At 41.3% G+C, this 25,040-nt stretch overlaps 1 protein-coding gene across 1 annotated transcript in view; it reads right to left on the minus strand.

The window, feature by feature from the left end:
• Window positions 1–25,040, minus strand: part of LOC126235774 (protein FAN-like) — a 163,455-nt gene that overhangs the window by 50,873 nt on the left and 87,542 nt on the right. The window contains exons 13-14 of the mRNA XM_049944576.1: window positions 24,169–24,469; window positions 18,499–18,729 (exon numbers count right to left, since the gene is read on the minus strand). Coding sequence (XP_049800533.1) covers window positions 18,499–18,729; window positions 24,169–24,469 — 532 coding nt within the window. The remainder of the gene's footprint in view (window positions 1–18,498; window positions 18,730–24,168; window positions 24,470–25,040) is intronic.

A 25,040-nucleotide genomic window follows, 5' to 3' on the forward strand; every position in this document is an offset into this window, starting at 1 on the left:
ACAAAATATTACTGACACATGGGAGGACTGCCCTGGACTTGAACTGCTCCTTCACCTCTTTGATCTTGTGGGCACTCACATTTCTTCCTCCTTAAAGATGTGCAGATTTGATGTGGAGAATATCCATTATCTTTGAATACAGATTGTAGATGTTCCAGCTCCTTTGTGTTTGGTGGAAACATCCATACAAAAGAGCTGGAATTCCTACAATCTGTGTTCAAAGATATTGGATATTCTCCACATCAGGTCGGCACAGCTTTGAGGAGAAAGGAATATGATTATTCAAAAGGAGAAGGAGCGGTCCAAGTCCAGGGCATTCCTCCCATATGTTGGCAGTATTCCATTAAAATCAGGCAGAATCTGAAGGAAACATTATGTCAAAATAATCTTCCACCCACCTACAAAGACTTGTGCTTTTGTCAGTTTGGCAAAGGATGATCTGGGATTGTGGAGGATTAGAATCAACAAAATGCTTTGGCAGTATGGCAAAGCCTACATTGGTCAGACAATGCGTACAGTGCATGAAAGGTGTTTTGAATATGATTAGCAAACTAGCCTTTTGTAGCCCAGTCAGTCAGTCATAGAGGTGCATAGTATCACCACAGGCTATTCCATAGATTATTCTGCCATAGAAATCTTGGCCTCAAAAAAATCCTTATGGAATTCAATTATTAAAGAATTGGTGGAAATGTATTTGGCGAAAGATCTTATTAATCATGATGGCACTTTTCAATTGGGTAAGGTGTGGGACCCAGCAATTTCTTTAGCATCTTCAGAAAGAAAACTTCTTGTGACTAAAGAAATGTCTAGCAACAGTTAATTTTCATTGATCTGACATCAAATTTTTAATTCCAGGAGCCTGCATTCCAACAGAGGGTGCACATACAGTATCAACGTTACAAATCCACCTGTGTGCTGTGGCACTCCTTCCATTGTCCTCCACTTGTAGCAGCAGATGACAAGTTGCAATGACCAAAAACCAGTGATAAGCAAAGTGCCTGGCAGCCTAGGTAACACCGCATCTCACCCTCGCTGGTCACTTCTACCAGTGGTAGAACTTAGACTGTCACACTTTCCAGATGCGATGCCCGCCTAGCTGTCATTCAAGTAGTCTGTTCTCCCACACTGATAAGGCAACATTTCCCAGCCTTGCTTTCGGCAGCTCTTCTCACACAAGCCAAGTGGCTCGTGTCGTCATCTGCTGCACTTCACCGGAGTAGTGCTATCACATCTTCTTCACTGCCTTCTCGAGCCAGGTTCCTTCGAGGGGACTTGCCTTAACTGCGGCTGTACAAAGTTGATGCCAGATGCCTGGTCCACGTCCCCCATTATCAGCACTGGGATTAATGTGTGCAGTTTGGAGTACTTAGTGCGGTGAAGAGCAGTAAGCACCAGGAGTACCAAGTGGGTTTACTACCATTTCATCTATGGCTGTTTTGGCACACCTTTACCGCCAAGCACGGCACTGAACTAAGTTTTTTCTCTGACCCTACTGGCTCCCTTGACTGCCAGGTGAGTCTATCTCATTCTCAAACTTCGTCCCTTCCTTTCCTATGGATTCCTTAGACTGGCGTAGAGGTGCCGTTCCAGGGATATTCTGTGTTGATGTCCCCCTTCTTGGCACTTGTCTTGTCACGCAGCCAGATAACACCAAATGAAGTACTTTAAACTATACATAGTCTGCCCTGTTCAAAGACTCCACCACAAGCGAGGATCCCCCCCCTCGGTTAAGAGGTAGTAACTCGTTAAACTTTATCATAGTTATTAGCTTTAAGAAATAATATCTCTGAACTAATTTGTGTATCTCTTTTCGCATGCCTCATTATTTATTGTTGTCTTTGGTAATTAGTGCCTCTTTAGACTTGTATGCCCCTTAGGAGCATAGAAGGGAACCTTTAAATCACTCCCTTCACAGGTGACCCAGTCTACACCAAAGCACAGAGTCTCATTACTGAAACACACTAGTTCTTCTTTTTTTTATTATTCTGATTAGCACACCTCATATGGTCACAAAACTAGTTTCCATTAGGTCATCCGGATGCATCCCGCTTGCACCCACCCCTCTCCTCTTGCCTTCTCTACTTCCCCCTCCCCCGTACCCCCACACATGCCCTCACTCCACGTGCACCACCACTCCCCTCCCGCACCCCTCCATGCATGCCCTCCCTTTGCAGGGACCACCATGCCCCACCTGTAGCTGACAGCCACCCACCCAAACAAGTGGGCTTTACTGTGCAACTTACTAAACCCTCCTTTCCGCTGCAACGAACGGCAGATATTGTATTGTTTGGTCCACACTGAGCATGTCCTGTTTACCTTCTTCTACACAACAGTGCTTGCCAGCACCACCCCACATACCACGACATTCTACTCGCACTGTTAAGTCACAATGTTGCTGCCACACATTCGCTTTCCTGTTGCAGTCACACCTGATGGGTTCTCCAGCTAGCAGCCTCCCATTACCCCTCCTGACCTAGCACCTACAAGCACTTTGGAGGTGTTAAAACTTCACACACAACTGTTAGCACTACAGAACTGCTTGACTCAGCTGACCAACGGAGCGGTATGCCTAGCACAAGCCAACTCTGAAGAGCTCCCCCCGTTGTGCAGCTGCAAACTTGCCCTCCTTCAACCCATGAGACCCATGCCTGTGGTTTCCTTCCACCGAGGCACTTTTCCAGTGTGCTCTATCATGAGCGACACCACAAAATTCGGGCTAGTTGTTGGTCACCTTATCCCAAGCACTGACGCCTGAGCTCGGGATGTTATTTCACATCCACCTCATGAAGCCAGCCCACATGAAAACAGCTGCCCCACTGGCATGGTTCTAACTAGCCCTCAGATGACCACCGCGATCTAGGTGTAATTTGCTGGTGCCACCACAGATTTGGCAAGAACTCCACAACTGCAAGACTCCGTGCTCCACCAATTCATAGTGCCTATATGTAAGGGATCTCAATGCACTAGTTCCTCTGTCCACTACCTCGTGAACACCACCTTCAGTTTATCCTTATTTTCCCACAAACTACTCCCAAATCCCCCCCTCCCCTCCAAATCACTGCCGCTAACAAGTCAGCCATCCCTATTTAGGTGTGCCTACCCAGTTGCTCGATTTCGTGTTTCTGTATGAGTTACTGTGGACCTTTGCAGCCATGGACATTACTGACCCCATTCCAGGTGCCAACTTCCTTGGTCATTACAGTCTACTGGCCGATGTAACAAAGCATTGTTCAGTCAATGACACCTCCAGTAGGTCCAGCCACTGCAGCTGCCATTCCGCCATGTGTTTCACTGTGAAACAGCTAGAGATTTCAGGCCCATATGCTCAGTATCTTGCAGAATTTACCCTCCTCATTCAGCCATCCAGTGCTCCCCAGAAAGTTCAGAATGACACTGTGCATTACATCACCATCTGGGTTGCAATGGGGTGTTTCATCTACTTAGATGACACACTCATCTACTCCAGGGACTCTATTCAATACCACCAACACATACGCTAAATTTTTTCCCGCCTACAGAAAGCTGGAGTGACACTCAACAAGGAAAAAAGCATTTTCGGGGCAAGCAAGGTTGAATTCCTCGAACACTTAGTCTCTGCCACTGGCCCCTGCCCGCTCCCCTAGACAGAACATGCAGTAGTGGACTTCCCATGCCCTACTCCTTTCCAAGACTTCCAGTGTTGTATCAGCAGAGTCAACTTTTTCCATCAACATTGTAAGCATGCCTCTGTCACCCAGGAGCCCTTTCTACAGCACTCCATGGTGATAAAAGCAAAGGCAATAAAATGGTCCCTTGGACCCAGGCCATGATCAAGAGCTTCAAAAAAACAAAACAGAATATCGCCAATGCAGACCTTGGCCCACCCCTATCCCTCTTGCAATAGTGGCAGATCAAGCCAGATGGCTATCAGGGATGTCCTACAGCAATGCTTGGGCAATGTCTGGCTACCGCTCACCCCCCCCCCCCCCTCTTTTTTTTCCTCCCCCATCTAAGCTCTCTGATGCACAATGCTGCTGTGGCACATAGGATTGCAAGCTGCTCACAGTCTACAAAGCTGTCTGCTATTTCTGATTTTCAGTCAAGGGACGTATCTTTACAATCATCACAGACCACTGCCCCCTTGCCCTAGTTTTTGCAGGAAAGACATAGACCAGATCTCACTCCGACATTTCAGACTACAGGAGTACATCACACAATTCAGTACTGATGTCCAGCATGTTGTCAGCATCGACACCATTTCGGCAGACTGCCTTAGCCACTTCTGTGCCAACACCCAACCCTTAGACTACAACATCGTGGTCTCTGCACAACAGAGATCATCAAAGCACTTGGCAGCCAATGTACCACCGCATCTCCCCAGCAACTTCGGTGGTCACTTCCACCGGAGGTGGAGCTTAGAGTCCCATGCTTTCTGGATGTGACACCTGCTGAGCCGTCACTCTTCTCCCACTCTGATGAGGCAAGACTTCTCAGCCTTGTTCTCAGCGGCTCGTTCTGTGCAATTACACATGGTTCACATTGTCATCTGCTGCACTTCATTGGGATATGTGTGGACAGCAGGATTTCGCACTGTGTCCAGTTTCAGTGCTTTTTCATGGTCCGAGTTAACGAAAGAAGAGCTGTTTTCCCAAGCCACAGTCCCTCGAGGGGTTTCTCTTGATGACGGCTGTACAAAGTCTTATGTTGGACGCTCGGTTCGCCCCCCAGTATCAGCACATGGATTACTGTGTGCCATGCAGTATACTTAGTGCAGAGAGCACCAGGAGTACCAGGCGGGTTTGTTACCATTTCATTTCCGGCCACTTTGCCCCCCCCCCCCCCCCACATTACTGCCAAGTGTGACACTGAAGCGAATCTTCTCTCCAACCATACTGGCTCCCCTGACAACCAGGCATGGCTATCTCATTCTCAAACTTCCTTCCTTTCTTTCCCATGGATTTGTTAGACTTGCAAAACACTACATTGCCATCCCCTTTCTCGGTGCATGTCTTCTCGTGCAGCCATACGACCCCGAAAAAGACTCCGCCACAAGTGAGGGTTTGCTCTTGGTAAGAGGTAGTAACTCGTTAATTTTATTGTAGTTGTTTGCTGTTAGAAATAACATCTCCAAACAAGCTCGCTTATCTCACTCTGCACACCTCGTTATTTATTGTTGTCTTTATTAATTCGCTTGCCTCTACAGCCTGTATGACCCTTAGAAGCATAGAAGGGAACCTTTAAATTGTTCCTTCAGTGTCACAGATGAAGCAATTTGAAGAGAGCATGAAACTCGACAGAGGTCACTCATGTAGCACCTGCTTTTGTGCATGCGTCTCCGTGCCAGTTTTTGATATAAAGTTAGCAATGTGAACAAGCAATATCCACAGCAAAACACCAACCTGCAGATGGCTGGATGCTTGTCAGCCAAAATATTGTGGCAAAAAGTCGTCATCCTCCGGCTGCAATCCTGAAACTGCACTGAATACTCTTTACTTCAGGAAAATTTCAAGAACCTGCTTCATGTATGTTTAGAAAGTTTACAATATCATGATAAGACAGATGTCACGTGCTTGTTTGAACAACCTTTAATGACAAGGATAGAGAAGTTAGGTATAAGCAGTGCCTGATTTGTGATGGTAAGCACTGGTGCGGTGTACTTGTACCGGTACCTCTGATTGCAAAAATCAGAACCACAAATTTTAAAACTGTTGCTGTCATTGAAGCAATGTAAAACAAATGTTACATTAATACTTTTAAAATGCTCAGAAATGTGTTAAACTAATGTTTTAAGATCTCTAAGTATCAAATACACCTCCTTGAAGATCACAATACCGGACCTCATTTTTCACAAACCGCGCACAGGGTATAAGTGATTATACACTGACATTTACCTTTGTACAATATATACGGGAAAGAAGGGAGTTACCACACACATAAAAATAGATCACAAGTTTAGAAAGATTGAAGCAAGTAAATTTTGACAAAGATCAGGAGATATAATTGTGTGTTTGTGAGCTGATGCTAAAAAAATATGTTACTTATAATCATACTTATATATAGATACACACTGGTAAATTTGAACTGTTTATTAGACATCTTGATTCCTTGTTATGGTATTTCAGACAAAAAGAAACAAATGCTGGTGTGTAGTGATCTCAGTATAGATTTTTTTAAAGGATCCTGAGAATGAAAACGACCTGGAAATGTTATTTGGATTGTACAAATTGATTTAAGTAATTAATTTTCCACTGCATTTTGCCAAGACAATACACCACTGATTGGTGATGTATTTATAAACAAAAGTCAATGAAAATAAATTTGTGTGTTAGCAGTAATTAATGGATTCTGAGACCATGATGTGAAAGTAACTGGAATGAACAATACACTGGCATATGGTCCTGAGACACCACTATGGGAATCCGTCCCGATTACTGATGAATCCAGGGCAGGAGATTTTTTAAAAATAGCTTGAAAAAAGTGGATTGGGATGAAATTTAGAGAGACAAAATTACAAACATAAAATTTAATATATTTCATGTTATATTTGTGGTATTATTTGAAAATAGCTTGCCAAGTAAACTAGTTAGAAAGTCTTTGAAAGAAATAATCCACATTGGTTGCAGAATACAATCTATTAAAAGTCATGGCCAGTTTTGCTCCACTGGAAGATGCATCCCCAGGTGAGAAAGATTCTTTTTAGTAGGTCATCTCCATCATCCGAGGATGTGTCTTCTTTTGGCATGAAACTGGTCATGACTTTTAATAAAAAGTATTCTACAGCCAATGTGGATTACTTTTTTCAAAATGTGCAGGTGGGCTGCAATTGCCTGCAATTTAAGATAACATAGCTAGAAAGGACAGCCACAAAAAAGCCATGTCTCACTAATGGAGTAAGAGTATCTTGTAAACAGAAAAGGGAAATTTGTGTATCAACAGGAAAAAGTAAAGACACTACAGTATCACAATAAATTCTTCCCTCATGATTTACTTTTTTGTAAGAAATTAATTAGATTTCAAAAGAAATAATGACACCCACAATTAAAATATTAGAAGACAAAATGATATTTATTACAGTTCTTTGAAACTGACTGTAGTTGAGAAAGAATATTATGAAAAAGATAGTCACTACACACCATATAGGGGAGATGCTGAGTCACAGATAGGCACAACAAAAATACTGTCACACAATAAGCTTTCGGTTAACAAAGCCTTTGTCAAAAATACATTACAAACAAAGAAATAAACAAACACACACACACACACACACACACACACACACACACAGCTGGCAGCTGAAGTCACACTATGAGCAGCAGCAGCAGCAGCAGCAGCAGTGCATGATGGGAGAGGCAACAGAATGAGGGTGAGGAGGCTGGGGCAGGGAGGGGGATGGATAGCAGGGTATAGGTGGGGGATGGTGCTGTGCTGCTGGGAAGAGTGCAGGGAAGAAGCGGTGAGAGGGTAGGGCAGCTAGGCGCAGTCGGGAGGTTAGACGGAGGGTGGGGGTGATGTTTGGTTTGTGGGGCACCCAACTGCGCTGGTCATCAGTGCCCGAACAAAGTCCCAATTTGTACACAGTCCAGTTTGTTCACAATACAATTTAGCCACTGTCATAAATGATGATGATGATGATGATGACGACGATAACACAAACACCCAGTCCCCGGGCAGAGAAAATTCCCAACCCGGCCAGGAATTGAATCTGGGATCCCGTGATCCAGGTGCAGTAATGCTAGCCACCAGACCACTAGCTGCGGACGGACGGAAGGTGGGGGAGAGGTGGGCTGGGGGTGGGGGTAGCAGAAAAGAAGTAAAAAGACTGGGTGCATTGGTGAAATAGAGGGCTGTGTCATGCTCGAGTGAGAACAGGGAAGGGGCTACGTGGGTGAGGACAATAACTAACTAAGGCCGAGGCCAGAAGGCTATACTGCAGGGAGAGTTCCTGTCTGCGCAATTCAGGAAAGCTGGTGTTGGTGGGAAGGATCCATATGGCACAGGCTGTGAAGCAGTCACTGAAATGAGGAGTGGTGTGTTTGACGGCATGATCAGCAACAGGGTGGTCCAGTTCTTTCTTGGTCACAGTCTGTCGGTGGCCATTCATGCGGACTGACAGCTTGTTGGTTGTCATGCTCACGTAGAATGGAGCATAGTAGTTGCAGCTTAGCTTGTAGATCACATAGCTGGTTTCACAGGTAGCCCTCTGTCTTCGATGGGATAAGTGATGCTTGTGACCAGGCTGGAGTAGGTGGTGTTTGGAGGATGTGTGGGACAGGTCTTGCATCTAGGTCTATTACAGGGATATGAGCCATGAGGTAAGGGGTTTGGAGCAGGGGTTGTGTAGGGATGGATGAGTATATTATGTAGGTTTGGTGGGCAGCAGAATACCACAGTGGAAGGGGTGGGAAGGACTGTGGGCAGCACATTTCTCATCTCAGGGCATGATAATAAGTAGTCCAAACCCTGGAGGAGAATGTAATTCATTTGCTCCTGTCCTGGGTGGTACTCAGTTACGAGGGGAATGTTCCTCTGTGGCTGGATGATGAGGCTTTGGGAGGTGGTGGGTGACTGGAAAGATAAGGCACAGGAGATTTGTTTTTGTACATGGTTGGGAGGATAATTAAGGGGTGTAAAGGGCTCAGTGAGACCCTGGGTATATTTCAAGAGGGACCACTCATCACTGCAGATGCAGCGACCATGGGTGGCTAGGTGTATGGAAGGGACTTCTTGGTATGAAACAGGTGACAGCTGTCAAAGTGGAGGTATTGCTGGTGGTTATTAGGTTTGATATGGACTGAGGTACTGGTGTAGCCATCTTTGAGTTGGAGATAAATATGGCAACGAGACAGGAGCTGTGGAGAGTTGGTGGAAGAAATTGTGGGTATCTTTTACATAGGAGGGTAGGTTCTGGGTAGTAGGCTGAAGGTGTTGGTCAATGAGAGCAGAGATTCTCTCAGTGGGGCCACAGTAACCGGCCACCATGAGGCATCCTGCGTGGTTGGGTTCGTGGACTTTAGGAAGCATGTAGAAGGTAGGGAGTGTCAGGAGTGGTAGGGGTGAGAAGAGAGATGGACTCCAGGGACAGGTTCTGGGATGAGCCTAAGGATTTGAGGAGAGACTGGAGATCCTGCTGGATTTCTGGAATTGGGTCAGTGTGGCAATGTTTGTAGGTGGAAGCATCTGACAGCTGTCGGAGTCCTTCTGCCAGGTAATCCTTGCAGTTCAAAACAATGGTGTTGGAGCCTTTGTCCGCAGGTAGGTTGGGATTAGTTTTTAGATGGTGGACTGTTGTTCTTTCTGCAGATGTAAGGTTAGTTTGCATGTTGAGGGATTTGGGGAATGATGGCAAGGCATGGTTCAAGGTTAAGAAAATCTGGGAAGTTAACAGGGGGTGATTTGGGGACAGCGGGGGGTGCATCATGGTTGAATGGAGGAGTGAACTGTTAGGCTTGGTTTAACATAAGACTTTGGCTGAGTCTGATTGATAGTGTTGGTGTCGAAAAAGTATTTCCACTCTAAGAACCAGGAGAAGGGGAGAAGGTCTTTAACAAGTCCTGAATGACTGAATTTGGGAGTAGGGCAAATCATGAGGCCTTTGGAAAGGACTGATATTTCTGTGGTGCCAAGGGTTTTGGAGGAAAGGTTCATGACTGTGTTTTGGGTCTATTTAGATTCTGGATTCTGTGTAGTGGTGGGAGGGAGTTTTGGAGGGTGGGGTAAATGTAGTCAGTCTGTGACACAGGGTTTGACAGCTACGAGGTGACGTGGGGAGGTTTGGAGGCTGTTGTAGAGCTGGTGGACAGTGGTGCTCCAAGGTGGGGGCACAAAGTGAGCAGCAGGGTAGAGAGTTTTTTGAGGTCATGTTGTGCCTGTTGCTCTAGTTCCTGGAGAGCAAGAGTTTCAATGTGCATTATGGGTTCCAGGAGAATTTTATGGATGGAGAGACAGCTTTGCAAGAAGGTTTGGACTTGGTTGATATGGTTTTTCAGGACTATGTTGGTGAGGGCTACGGATTGGCAGAATCTAAATAGATTGAGGTCATTGTGGAAGGAAGGATGGGTAATTTGATGGTAAGGTCATTTGGGGGGATTCCATGAGCTGAGCAACAAAGCAGGAACAGTATGTGGGACTGGGTTCTGGCTAGGGATAAGGCAACTTTTCTGTATTGATGCAGATGGAAGGAGCAAGGATCCATGGTTGTGGAAAAAATGCAAAATAGTACGTAATTAACATAGAACTACGTCAGAAAAAATTAGCAAAAATACACCCAAATACGTGGTAAAAATACGATAACTCTGAGGGAGTACGATGATATTGAAAGATGAAAACTCACTGAGATAGGCGTGAAGTTACAATGAGATCAAAGAAAAGATGCAAATAAAAAATATTTACTGTGGGTTGCAGGTCTGAGGCTGGATAAGTGTAAAGAAGGGGAACAGCAGATGCGATTGCATGAGATGAAATTAGTAGGTGTGAACTGGGATAGAACCGAGAAGGAGTGTGGTGTGGGGAGGTCTTAGCAGAATGGGATACAAGATCATGCGGCACCAGAAAGGTGCAGGAAATAACACTCAAAAATACAAGGGAGTGACGCAGGGAGAGTAATCAATTTGAAGGTACAGGATTAATGATATCGGTGGGAGTAATGTGGGATGTAAGATGCTGCACCAACAATCAGCATGGCCTTGTAGCTGTCAGATGTGTGTAGGCAAGACAGTTGATACAGTGTAGCTCGTAAGTACAGCATGCAGTGTGGTTTGTAAGGAGATAAGAGAAACACAGGAAAGAAGAGAAAAAAGGACGGACATTGAGTATAGTAATGCATTAGAAAATAGCAACAAAGGAAAACAGCATTGGGTTAGGATGGAAGAAAAACTGTCGGGGAAAATCAAACAATGGAAACATCCAGGATGGAATGTAACGGTATTATGAAAAGGATATGGCGGAGATGCTGAGTTACAGATAGGCACAAAAAAAGACTGTCACACAATAAGCTTTCAGCCAACGAGGCCTTTGTCAAAAATAGATGACTGACTGACTGACTGACTGACTGACTGACACACACACACACACACACACACACACACACACAACTGAACACAGACTCTGGCAGCTGAAGTTACACTACGAGTAGCAGTGCATGATGGGAGAGGCAACTGGGTGGATGTAAGGAGGAGAGGGGCAGGCTGGGACAAGGATGGGGAGGGATAGCAGGGTAGGGGTGGGGGATGATTGACGCACTGCTGGGGAGCGTGCAGAGACGAGGTGAAGAGAGAGTGGGCCACCTAGGTGCAGTTGAGAGGTTAGACAGAGGGCGTGGAAGAGGTGGGGTGGGGAGGGGGGGTAGCAGAAGTGGAGAGAAGTAAAAAGACTGGGTGTATTGTTAGAACAGAGCGCTGTGTAGTGCTGGAATGGGAGCAGGGAAGGGACTAGATGGGTTAGGGCAATGACTAAAGAAGGTTGAGGCCACACAGGAATGTAGGATATATTGCAGGGAAAGTCCCCTCCTGCGCAAATCAGAAAAGCTGGAGCTGTTGGGAAGGAACTATATGGCACAAACTGTGAAGTGGTCATTGAAATGAAGAATGTCATGTTTGGCAGCATGTTCAGCAGCATGTAGTTGAGAAACAGGTGAATAATGCAGCTGTGAAAATCTTTGATCATTTCTCCAATGATGTAAATGCCTGGCCGATTGCTGTAGTTGTCGTTGTTATCCTCAGTCCAAAGACTGGTTTGATGCAGCTCTCTATGCTACTTTATCCGATGCAAGCTGCTTCATCTACGAGTAACTACCACAACGTACATCCTTCTGACTCTGCTTAGTGTATTCACCCCTTGGTCTCCCTCTACCATTTTTACCCTCCACACTTCTCTCCAATACTAAATTAATGATCCTTCGATGCATCAGAATGTGTCATACCCTTCTTCTAGTCAAATTGTGCCACAAATTCCTCTTCCCCCCAATTCTATTCAGTAACTTCTCATTAGTTATGTGATCTACCTATCTAATCTTCAGCATTCTTCTGTAGCACCACATTTCAAAAGTTTATCTTCTTGTGCAAACTATTTATCATCCATGTTTCACTTCCTTACATGGCTACACTCCATACAAATACTTTCAGAAAAGACTTCCTGACACCTAAAACTATACTTGATGTTAACAAATTTCTCTTCTTCAGAAACGCTTTCCTTGCCACAGCCAGTCTACATTTTATATCCTCTCTACTTCGATGATCATCAGTTATATTGCTCCCCAAATAGCTATACTCCATTACTACTTTAAGTGTCTCATTTCGTAATCTAATTCCCTCAGCATCACCAGACTTAATTTGACTACATTCCATTATCCTTGTACTGCTTTTGTTGATGTTCATCTTATATCCTCCTTTCAAGACACTATCCATTCTGTTTAACTGCTCTTCCAAGTCCTTTGCTGTCTCTGAGAGAATTAAAATGTCATCTGCGAACCTTAAAGTTTTTATTTCTTCACCATGGATTTTAATTCCTACTCCAATTTTTCTTTTGTTTCCTTTACTGATTGATCAATATACAGACTGAATAACATTGGGGAGAGGCTACAACCCTGTCTCACTGCCTTCCCAATCACTGCTTCCCTTTCCTGCCCCTCGACTCATATCTGCCATCTGGTTTCTGTACAAATTGTAAATAGTCTTTTGCTCCCCGTATTTGACCCCTGCCACCTACAGAATTTGAAAGAGAGTATTCCAGTCATCATGGTCAAAACCTTTCTCCAAGTCTACAAATGCCAGAAATGTAGGTTTGCCTTTCCTTAATCTATTTTCTAAGATAAGTCGTAGGGTTAGTATTACCTCACATATTCCAACATTTCTATGGAATCCAAACTGATCATCCCCGAGGTCGGCTTCTACCAGTTTTTCCATTCGTCTGTAAAGAATTCGTGTTAGTATTTTGCAGCCGTGGCTTATTAAACTGATAGTTCTGTAATTTTCACACCTGCTTTCTTTGGGATTTGAATTATTATATTCTTCTTGAAGTCTGAGGGTATTTCACCTGTCTCACCATCTTGCTCACCATATGGTAGAGTTTTGTCGTGGCTGGCTCTCCCAACGCTATCAGTAATTCTAAAAGAATGTTGTCTACTCCTGGGACCTTGTTTCGACTTAGGTCTTTCAGTACTCCATCAAATTTTTCATGCAGTATCATATCTCCCATTTCATCTTCATCTATGCCCTCTACCATTTCTGTAATACTGCCCTCAAGTACACTGCCCTTGTATAGACCCTCTATATACTCCTTCCACCTTTCTGCTTTTCCATCTATGCTTGGAATTGGTTTACCATCTGAGCTCTTGATATTTATGCAGGTGGTTCTCTTTCCTCCAAAGGTCTCTTTAATTTTCCTGTAGGCAGTACCTATCTTATCCCTAGTGATATATGACTCTACATCCTTACTTGTGCCCTCTACCCATCCTTGCTTAGCCATTTTGCACTTCTTGACAATCTCATTTTTGAGACGTTTGTATTCGTTTTGCCTGCTTCATTTACTGCATTTTTATATTTCCTCCTTTCATCAATTAAATTCAATATCTCTTCTGTTACCCAAGGATGTCTACTAGTCATCTTTTTATCTACTTGATCCTGTGCTGCCTTCACTATTTCATCACTCAAAGCTACCCAATCTTCTTCTACTGCATTTCTTTCCCCAGTTCTTTTCAACCATTCTCTAATGCTCTCTCTGAAACACTCTAAACCTCTGGTTCTTTCAGTTTATCCAGGTCTCATCTCCTTCAATTTCCACCTTTTTGCAGTTTCTTCAGCTTTAATCAACAGTTCATAACCAACAGATTGTGTTCAGAGTCCACATCTGCCCCTGGAAATGTCTTACAATTTAAAATCTGGTTCCTAAATCTCTGTGTTACCATTATATAATCCATCTGGAACCTTCCAGTGTCTCCAGGCTTCTTCCACGTACACAACCTTCTTTCACGATTCTTAAATTCTATGATTACGTTATGCTCTGTGCAAAATTCTACCGGGTGGCTTCCTCTTTCATTCCTTACCGCAATTCCATATTCACCGACTACCTTTCCTTCTCTTCCTTTCCCCACTATCGAATTCCAGTCACCCGTAACTATTAAGTTTTCATCTGCCTTCACTATCTGAATAATTTCTTTTATCGCATCATACATTTCTTCAATCTCTTCATCATTTGAGGAGCTAGTTGGCATATTAACTTTTACTACCGTGGTAGGTGTGGGCTTTGTGTCAATCTTGTCTATAATAATGCATTCACTATGCTGTTCATAGTAGCTTACCTGCACTCCAATTTTTTAAAATTCATTATTAAACCTACTCCTGCATTACCCCTATTTGATTTTGTATTTATAACCTTGTATTCACCTGATCAGAAGTCTTATTCCTCCTGCCACCGAACTTCACTAATTCCCACTATATCTAACTTTAACCTATCCATTTCCCTTTTTACATTTTCTAAGTTATCTGCCTGATTAAGGGATCTGACATTCCACACTACAATCCACATAGCACCAGTTTCCTTTCTCCTGATAACGACCTCCTCCTATCTTCCCGAGTAGTCCCCGCCCGGAGATCCGAATGGGGGACTATTTTACCTCCGGAATATTTTATCCAAGAGGACGCCATCATCATTTAACCATACAGTAAAGCCTCACGTCCTCGGGAAAAATTATCTGTAGTTTCCCCTTGCTTTCAGCTATTTGCAGTACCAGCACAGCAAGGCCATTTTGGTTAATGTTACAAGGCCAGATCAGTCAATCATCCAGACTGTTGCCCCTGCAACTATTGGAAATGCTGCTGCCCCTCTTCAGGAATGTTCTTCCTGGCCAACTCCTATTTCACAGAAGAATTTTGATTTTAAATGTTGTAACTTAATTGAAGGAAAACATTTATGTACTAGTGTTGTTAAGTAATTGTTGTGAGCTCAACTGTAAATGGTTATATTTACATTTAATTTATGTTAATATTCTGTAAACTGACTTGTTCGATGTTGTTGCAATACATCATGGAAAACGACCCATGGAATGTGTGACTAATCAACTAGGTTTAAGATCTCAGAATGTTTCCTTAGATGAATAGAAACATGACAATGCACTTACTGATCAGCTTTTAATTCCAGCGAATAATCCAATACTCAATACATGCATCTTCTCACAAACTTAAGGTGACTGATATGCTTCGTGAATTAAAAAACTGAATGAATGTAGCTGGGTTCACGAGTGCATTCAAAACGAAATTACGTATCTATGTATAAAACAGATTTTATTGACCAATTTTACTGATTATCAGCAAAAGTTTGTGCACAGGGCTTTGTGATCTGTATAATGGGTAGTTTTCCACATTTCAAAATCCACAAGCAAATTATATCTTGTGTTGATTGGAAAGTAATTAGTCTCAGCAGAAGGCAATAAAAGATAAAATTAAAACAACTGCCTTTAATTTATCTTTTACTAGCCCCACCTCACCGTGTTACCACCAGGATTTTTTAAAAAACAAAAAATAAGTCCTAGAATGTATTTGTCCCAATCTTCTATTAGTCCATCTCCCTCTTTTGCCCATTTCTGCCATTCCTCTCTTTGAATGTCCATCTCCTCCTCTTTTTCCATCCCCATCCCCATGATAGGTAGGTATGTATAAGGTAGCCTAAGTGTTAATTCAGGGTATAAGCTACATACATTCCAAATTTCATCCAAACATATCCAGCTATTTCAGTGTGAAGGAGTAAGAAACATACTAACTCTCTCTCTCTCTCTCACACACACACACACACACACACACACACACACACACACACACACACACACACATTCATATTTATAATATATATAAGACTGTAAACAGTCACAGTTTCCTAACTACAGTCCACAATGAATGACAATGTTCAGCAGAGAGCACTGTGCTATGACTGGAATAAACATTGACTGTGTAACGTCCCACCGGTTAGTGAGTAGTTAAAAATGGTTTAAATACCTGTGAATATCTTACATTCGGTATCCCTCAACGACTGCACACATGAGCTAAAATATGCTTGTTCAATGAATACAGGATACCATAATGGACTTCAATACAATGATGTCGGCCATAACTGAAGTAAAGTAAGTACGTAGATTTATTCACTTCAAAACCTGTATCTTATGTGCTCATAATCAATCTTCAATAAGCCTCGTTGTTACTACTACAGCTACCCAATGGTAGCACATACTACACGGGTGATATTAAATAGTCCAGATGCAGTAATTTGATAGAAATGCGTGTGTAAGGTCCATTGCATTGTTCAACACTAATACTCAACGAAGTACAAATACAAAGTCACATATCATTCTGCCTTTTGTGATACTAAATCAAACCGTTTAACACTCCGAAATAATCTGTCACTACACTGTTCTACTATGCTGTCTCAGACAATGTCCAACATACAAGTTGCTCTATTGTAAATCCAAACCTGAATCATGCACCAAGAACTTATCTCAACTGTACGCACAGATCTGTCCTCTCGTGGGTCCAACACTCATCTGTCCTAACAATACTCAAGGCCAGGTATTTATACTCTTCCTACAATGTACTGGTTATAATAATGCAAAACATAATTTATAATATGAAATAGTTTAACAACATTATCAAACACACTATAATATTCGCTACTTTGCTAGAACCAAGACATTTTCTAAACACATAAAAATCACATTAATATTGAAATTGCAGAAATAAGCATTCTAACAATCCTAAATGATCAATTATCTATATCTTGTCAATTAGGCTTGAGATTTAATTCCTACCATTTACAGATGATGAAAACGAAATATATTATTCTTTTATCTAAACATTTTCCATACATTAATTTCCTGAATCTGATTTTGATTGTTTATGGTACAAAGGGTATTGTAACTACTATTGTTTGGTAGTGCTATTATTCTTCTAAAAGCCTTTTTCCTACTATTGAAAAGTAATTGAATTTAATTATAGCTGGAGATATAAGAGTATTGATCTAGTAATACATAATGCAGGGGTGGTAACCATAAGCCTGGAATGTTACAACTGGTGGACTTACTTTCAACTCATCATTCTTACTGTCATTTGAAAGATAAAAATTTGTTTATTTCTTTTTATGGTTAGTAATACATCCAACACAGCTCCATTACAACTAAAGACAAACATGTAATCCTCAACAAGATTGAGCTGATGCACAATCTTTTTCTCCTGGTCATGGTACATCTGTGTAGCACTGGACAAACATCACTAAGGAACAGGTTTTCTTTTCAATCCATATTACTATATTTATTGAAAGAAATGTAGCAAAAATTTGAAATGCAAGATTGACCAGAATCAAAAAGCTTAAAGCTGTGCATTTATAGATTATTTCTAGTGAAAGTAGCTCTTAAATTCTAATATCTAATGGCATGAAGTACAAGACAGAATTCAGAATATGGATACTAATCCAATCAGATTTGTGTTACTTGAATACCTTTTGATAACATATGAATGATCAGCAAACAATAATTATATTGGCAAACTGATATAAAGATATCTTGTTTTTAATGAAAACACTGTAATTGGTCTTGTTATGATAAACTGAGATATGCTGAAGATTAGATGGGTAGATCATATAACTAATGAGGAGGTATAGAATAGGATTTGGGAGAAGAGAAGTTTGTGGCACAACTTGACTAGAAGAAGGGATCGGTTGGTAGGACATGTTCTGAGGCATCAAGGGGTCACCAATTTAGTATTGGAGGGCAGTGTTGAGGGTAAAAATCGTAGAGGAAGACCAATAGATGAATACACTAAACAGATTCAGAAGGATGTAGTTTGCAGTAGGTACTGGGAGATGAAGAAGCTTGCACAGGATAGAGTAGCATGGAGAGCTGCATCAAACCAGTCTCAGGACTGAAGACCACAACAACAACATGATAAACTGACGAAAGATTTCTTTCGCATTTTGTAGATGACCAGTCTAAAACAACAGAGAGAATATGCCATCAATAACATACATAAGAGCACAAAGAGGTATAGCAACCAAAATGAACTCCATGCTATCCAGCATGGATTCACAAAGCCTCAGGCATGCAGAACCCAAATTGTGCTTTTCTCCCATTACATCTTGAAAGCCATGGACCAAACTGGTCAGGTATGAGCAGTATTTCTTGCCTTCTGAAAAGCAAAACTTAGTACCACACCAACACTTTATTAATAAGGTACAGCTGCGTGGGTTATCAAGTTAGCCTGTTACTTGCTGGAGGTGAGGCTCTATAAAATGTATTGGAGCTTCATTACCAAAAAGATACCTCTGGATTCTGAACTATTTGAGCGCAGAATATGACCCACAAGAAAGCAAATCAGTAAAATATCTAAAACAAGCAGTTATAACAACACAAAACAATCAACAGTGTGATGATAAAAAGTGTCTGAAAGGTTGTCAGAAAGTATGTGATCCACATTTATAATACTTCAGATAAGCATATTATAAGCTTTAACAGATTTCTCCATACGTTACAGTAAGTACTCTCACCTTGCGATGGAAAGGCATGTTATCCGAGCATCATGCTCTAGTTCAGCAACTAAGAAAGTGGCTGGTTTAATTTTTTTCCCACTGGATATGTCTTTCCATATTCTCACTGAACAGTCCCAAGAACCTGTCACAAGAATCTCTGATTTGGATCCCCAAACAATGCAGGCTACTGCATCTTCATGAGCTCTCACAGAATCGACCATTCGACCAAATTCAAGATTATACAATAACCTGGAACAGTAAACAATTAAAGAAAAGAGTTTTACATTGTAAAACTATATTCCAATAAATTTTGAAAATTAATAAGGGTAACATTTTGACAGGTATTTTATATATTATGCAACAAAAAAATTATGGTAACAGACAAGACAAGACAATATAATAGACAAGATTACATGATACACAGAATGTGATGGAGAGAAATATTAAAAAACTTGATAATATGTATTTGATTTTTGTTGCAGTTCAAAGTTCTCTTGCCACATGATGCTGGACAATTGGACTAACAGGAGGAGGAGTGTGAGAGACACAATGGTTATGGGTTTCCTGAATGACACATTCTGCCATCTTTATGAAATGGTTCTGAAAATCAACAGCATAGAAACTAATATTGCCAAATAGTGTTTTAAGAAGGAAGAAAATAAAAAAAGGTGTGACTGATAGGATCAATTGCTACAGAGTTGGGGGATAAGGTGCAAACATAAGCCACAGGGCTAAATCCATCCATCCATATGTATATAATGGATGCTGTATATATATATATATATATATATATATATATATATATATATATATATATATATATATATTACATATTTGTATGTATGCGTGTATATCCAGAATCTCCTAAATTACTGGATCAACTACAACCAAATTTGGTACACATACTGCTTATTATATGAGAATCAGCACTGTGGAGTTGGAACCACCCCTAGCTGCCATACGAGTAGAGATATGGGCACAGAACGGATCTTCTACCTAATATGCAAGCTGTCCTGCATGACAGGTGTGATGTGCGGATCGTATCAGCATGCCTTGCAGGGGATGTACTTGCAAATGGGTAAAGCTGAGTAGAGAGAGTGGGGGAGGATACAGTTAGTGAGAGAGGGGGCAGGAAGAAGTGGACAGAGAAAAGGGAGAGGAGGAGGAGGAGGAGGAGGAGGAGGAGGAGGAGGAGGAAGAGGAGGAGGAGATGGACAGACACAGTGGGGGGAAGGAGATGGACGGAGAGAAGGGGAAGGAGGTGATGATCAGAGAGAGGGGGAGGAGGTGATTAACAGAGAGAAGGGGAGGAGGCGATCAACGGGGAGAAGGGGAGGAGTCGATGATTTCAGAGAAAGGGGGAGAGGAGGGGATAGACAGAGTGTGGTGAGACGAGATGGAAGATGAACACAGAGAGTTTGAGTGGAGGATATATACAGAGAGACAGCTGAGGGAGAGATGGATGGACACACACACACACACACACACACACACACACACACACACACACTTGGTACAAATATTAAATGGACCACAGATACATATAACATGTCTACAAGGTGCCACAATAGTCAATACAGCCTAAGGAAAGTCCTCAGAATTGGGAACGTTTTGGGCAGCTTTCAACTGTGAAACGCTATCACCTACAAAATCAAAACAATAGCCATCCAGGCACCAGCAACACTAAGGCATTTCCATAGGGACATTCACAAACTTGCCTCACCTGATGCTGTGAGGCAAGCATGTGAGGCAGTGGCTAGTGAACAATATATGAGCTTATGGAATATCAGACATGCTGTGAGACTGGACTGACATCTTCCTATCAGAAGGAAAGCACAGTTCATTCTTAACTGGGAGAAGTGTTACATATGAAAGTGACTTTGGTCACACTCTGAGGGAGTGTTATAGGGCATCAGCTATTCATGAGAGACATAAATAATCTGGTGGGGAGCATTAGGACTGTGAGGCAGTTTGTGGGTGATGCTGTTGTCCACAAGGAAGTCAAAACATCAGAAAATTTGGTGAAATGCAAGATGACCTGCAGAGAATTAACACTTGATACAGGAGCTCGTAGTTGACCCTCAACATAAACCAACATGAGCCACTGCAATTAATTAGCAGAAATGCCCATATCATTCACATATACAACTGGCCAGCACTCACAGGAAAGATTAACAACCATAAAATATCTAGGAGTATATATCTGGAGTGGCTCTATAGTGGAACAAACACATAAAAGTAGTTAAAGGAAAGGCAGAAGTCAGATGAGATTCAGTGACAGAATGCTACGGAAATTTAATTCACCCATTACGGTGGTAGTTTACAAAACCTCTCATTTGAGCAGTTATTGAGTGTTGCTCGATGAGTTGGGATGCTTACTTGGTACAACCAGAAGAGGAGATAAAGAAGAACAGCAATTTTTCACCACACCTTCATTCAGTAAGTGAAAAAGTGTAATAGAGATGATCATCAAACTCCAGCATCAGATGCAACAAGATGGGGGGAAAGGGCATCACAGAAATATTTACTGTTAAACTTGCAAGAATACAAATTTCAAGAAGAGTCCATCAACATATTCTTTCCTCCCACTTACATCCCATGAAGTGACCACGATTGTAAAATCAGAGAAATCTGAAATACACAAAGGCTCTTTGACAACTGTTAAAATATGGAACAGGGAAGGAAAAAAAAATGATGCTGCTAAAGGAAGTATCCTCTGTTGTACAACATAAGGTGTCTTGCAGAGCAAAGATCTAGTTGCAGATTTTTATTTATAATGTAGAGCACTGCAGTCATTGCTAATATGAAAAATGCTGCTCCAAAAGTTTTCATTTGTAGATCATTTTAGCACAGTGGTAAATGACATTTGACTACAACTGTACAGATTTTCTAATAAAAGAGTGTAAAACAATATGAGTTAAATTTTATCTCCTCAAGAAAATAGCAATAAGATGCATCACACTTAAAACCTAAATAGTACTCAGTGTTGTTTGTGGCAATATTTATTTCATGTCACACATATATTGCAACAACAAGTAAATAACGGATTGTATGACATGTTAAAACTGTATGCTGAAGCAGCACGCATGTGCTGAAATCTGCGTTCCACAATTTGAACTATCAAAGCACATATCATGGACCAACTATGAGCTTTAAATTTGTCATTGGCTCATCATCTTTCTTTTCAGGTTCCATAGGTACACTCCAACAATGCTGTATGACTAGCACCTCTTGGAGAATAGATCCCACTGAGAATTTGGCTTTTACACAGTACCAAAAGAGTTACCAAGGGAAATTATTTTATGCTTTGCAAAGTGTATACTGTGCTGACTATATACAACAAGAAATTTCCAAATAATTGAGGCTCTGAGTGGTCGATAGGCACATAAACAAGACTGAAAATGTTGCTAAGCTGCCAGACAATGTCATACTTTGGCGTAAACTTGAACAGAATAAACATACACACACATTCATACCCATACAAGTAAATATACCTGCACAATCAAAGTGTGCTGACCAGCTACAGTGTGTGGGAACTGCGGACAGTCCTCTAAAGGAGGACATAATTTCAATGTTAGCAACATTTGAAGTCTTGAGCGTACACCCATAAATCACACAAATCCTCAGCCATACAGCAAGTGATTACGTTTCATTATTTATAATCAACAAATGAATTTTCATAACCATAAGATAAAATTTGTGTACTCAGGAGGATCAAGTGGTGTAGGACTGTTTCTAAAAGTTAAGTGTCAATAGTTGAAGTCCCAGTGTGTCAAAACATTTTATCATAATATTTTCAATAACCACAGCATATGCTTTGAAAGGTTTAAAATAAGTCCACCTACATAGCTGAGGAGCTAAGTAGTGTAACAGACACTGATGAGCCAAAACCTTATGACCACCAGCTTAATAGAATGTTGGTCAGCCTGTGGGCTGTAATACTGCAGTGATACTGCATGGCATGGATTCAACAAGTCCTTGACAGCTTTCTGGAAATATGTGGTGCCAAATGTTTATGCATGGTTCACGTACCGCAAGTAAATTACGGACTGATGGTTTGTGGGCATGCAGCTGGCACCTGGTAGTGTCTCAGATGTATACCATTGGGTTTAGGTCAGGCAAATCTGCTAGCTGTGACGTCAATATGAGATCATTATCATGCTCCTCCAACCACTGTAGCAAGATTCTGGTCTTGTCAGATGGACAGACATCCTGCTAGTAGATGCCACTGCTATCCGGAAAGACATCAAGCACGAAGGCATGCAGGTGATGCATAATAATATGCAATTTGTCCAAAGCTGTCGTGGTGTCTTCAGTTAGTACCACAGCTCCCATGGAAGACCAGGTTAATGTCCCCTATGACATAATACTGCCCCAACTGGCCTGTGTCTGCGATATGGTGTAGTTTTTGGGCAGCCATTCACCTGGATAATGCAGTATCTAGACATGAGCAACAACCTGGCATAACAATAAATGTGATTCATCCAATCAGATAATATCTTTCCATAGCTCCTAGGTCAAATCTTGATGATCCTGTACTTACTGCAATTGTAACTGAGGATGTCGTCAGGTCAAGATAGAAACCCGAAGGGGATATATACTGTGGAGCCTCATGTTAACAATGTGTGTTGAAGGTGTGCTTCAAAACACTTGTTCCAGCACCAACACTGTACTTTGTGTCATCACATGTCACAGATCATTGCTTAACCTGCTTTACACAACAGGCAAGCCTAAATCTCCACGTCCAACATCATGCTGCCCACTCATCGTTTAACAGTCCCTCAACCACTTTGTATAGATGCTCATGATAGTAGAATACAAACGGTTGATCACCTTTGCTATTTCCAAGATGCTCATTCCAAGGTACTAGATTATAACAGTCTCCCTCTGTGCAAATTTCAATGCCTTTATATTCGTGTTCTCCAGCTGCTTGGTGAGCAGATTTTTTTTATCTATCCAATTACATTAAAAAATGCCCTTTGTCAAAGTCACTTATGCCAGTGGATTGCCCCATTTGCAGCCTGTATCACTGCTAGAAGGGTTCTCCATTCATTTCTCCTCACTTATATAACTGACTTACCATGTCATGTGCTCGCAATGCCAGCAGGTGCCATTCAATTTTGCAGTGGCCTGTGCTCATAATACTTTGGCTCATCAGTATATGGTTCTTGAATAGATCTTGTGTGTGTCATACACAAAGAAATGAAGCTTAATAAAGAGATATAATGCAAGAGAATTTGTAACAGTTTTTATATGTCCTTCAGACAAGTTCTCAGTTCTCACAATGTGATATTTCAACTTCATAATTCTGCATAATCACCTTTTTATGCAAGATAAGAGTCTTTTTCTCTCTTTCTAAATGTTGACCATCTCTTCAACAGAGAGATAACATTAACCTTAAAACAATCTAGAACTAAGCAATAAAGAAGAATACGCAGAGACACAAACAAGGCCCAAATTTTGAGCTCATAGATCAGCTGCTGTATTAAAATGCATAAAATAGGCAGTACAGCTGACACACAGTAGGAAATATTTACATACTTACACCCACAGTCAGCACATATTTAAACCTATAAAAAATACCACTCTGACTTCAGGCAAAATGATAATTACAACTTTCTAAAGTAATTGCACACCCTTAATACAGTAATTTGTATCACAACTGAAAATATTTTATGTAATACATACACATTGTTATCCCATGAGCCAACAAGGAGCGTTTTGTCATCTGGGAGAATGACACAGGAAGACAATGCCATTTCTGATAATGCAACACTCCTGACTTGTCGTTTCTCAGCCACGGTGTACATTTTTAATAGTGAATCTTGCCCCACAGATACAACAAATTCCTTGGATTCAGCTATTGCCACAGCACTTACTGCTTCTTTGTGTGATTGGAATGTGCTTGCTATACTCAACCTATCCATATTCCCCCAAATTGGGCATTCTGCAGTGCTGTTAACTTTGTCTTGCTGACAACTGTTATGTTCTGTTACGAAAGAAACAAAGTTTTGTAAATAATCACAAAATTATAATTTATTCTGAAAAATAAGTTTTTTAACTTTGATGTGAAAAGGGAAAATATTCATAAAAATATAAAAATGATATAAAAATAACAATGATAATTTATTTAAAAAACACACAATTAGTCATCTTTAGATATAAGAGTACCAGTCATGCCACAGATAAACTGTTCTATTGCACCAATGGGAAAGATGCTTTTCTTTGTATTATTAACTGCATGCTTGTGTCTGACCTTCTCAAGACAAGAGACACAAGACTGCTTTTTGCATGTTAATGCATAAATGTTTTTAGACTTGGAATTGTATTCTTACCATGTCACAAGTTTCATTAAAATTAAGTGGATTTTATCTATAAGGGATGTGGTTGAACTCTGTGACTCTTCTTTTAAAGGCTAATGCTGAATAAAATCTGCCTCAATTGTAATTAGCAGCTGTTTGCGAACTACTGTTGCGAGCACCTGCGGAAAGTGGTTGAAGGCCTGTGACTGGCAACGGATTTTATTTGATGTTATCCTTCATCAAAACTGATCAACTCAT

Source organism: Schistocerca nitens, chromosome 2, assembly GCF_023898315.1.
Source record: "Schistocerca nitens isolate TAMUIC-IGC-003100 chromosome 2, iqSchNite1.1, whole genome shotgun sequence".
NCBI lineage: Eukaryota > Metazoa > Arthropoda > Insecta > Orthoptera > Acrididae > Schistocerca > Schistocerca nitens.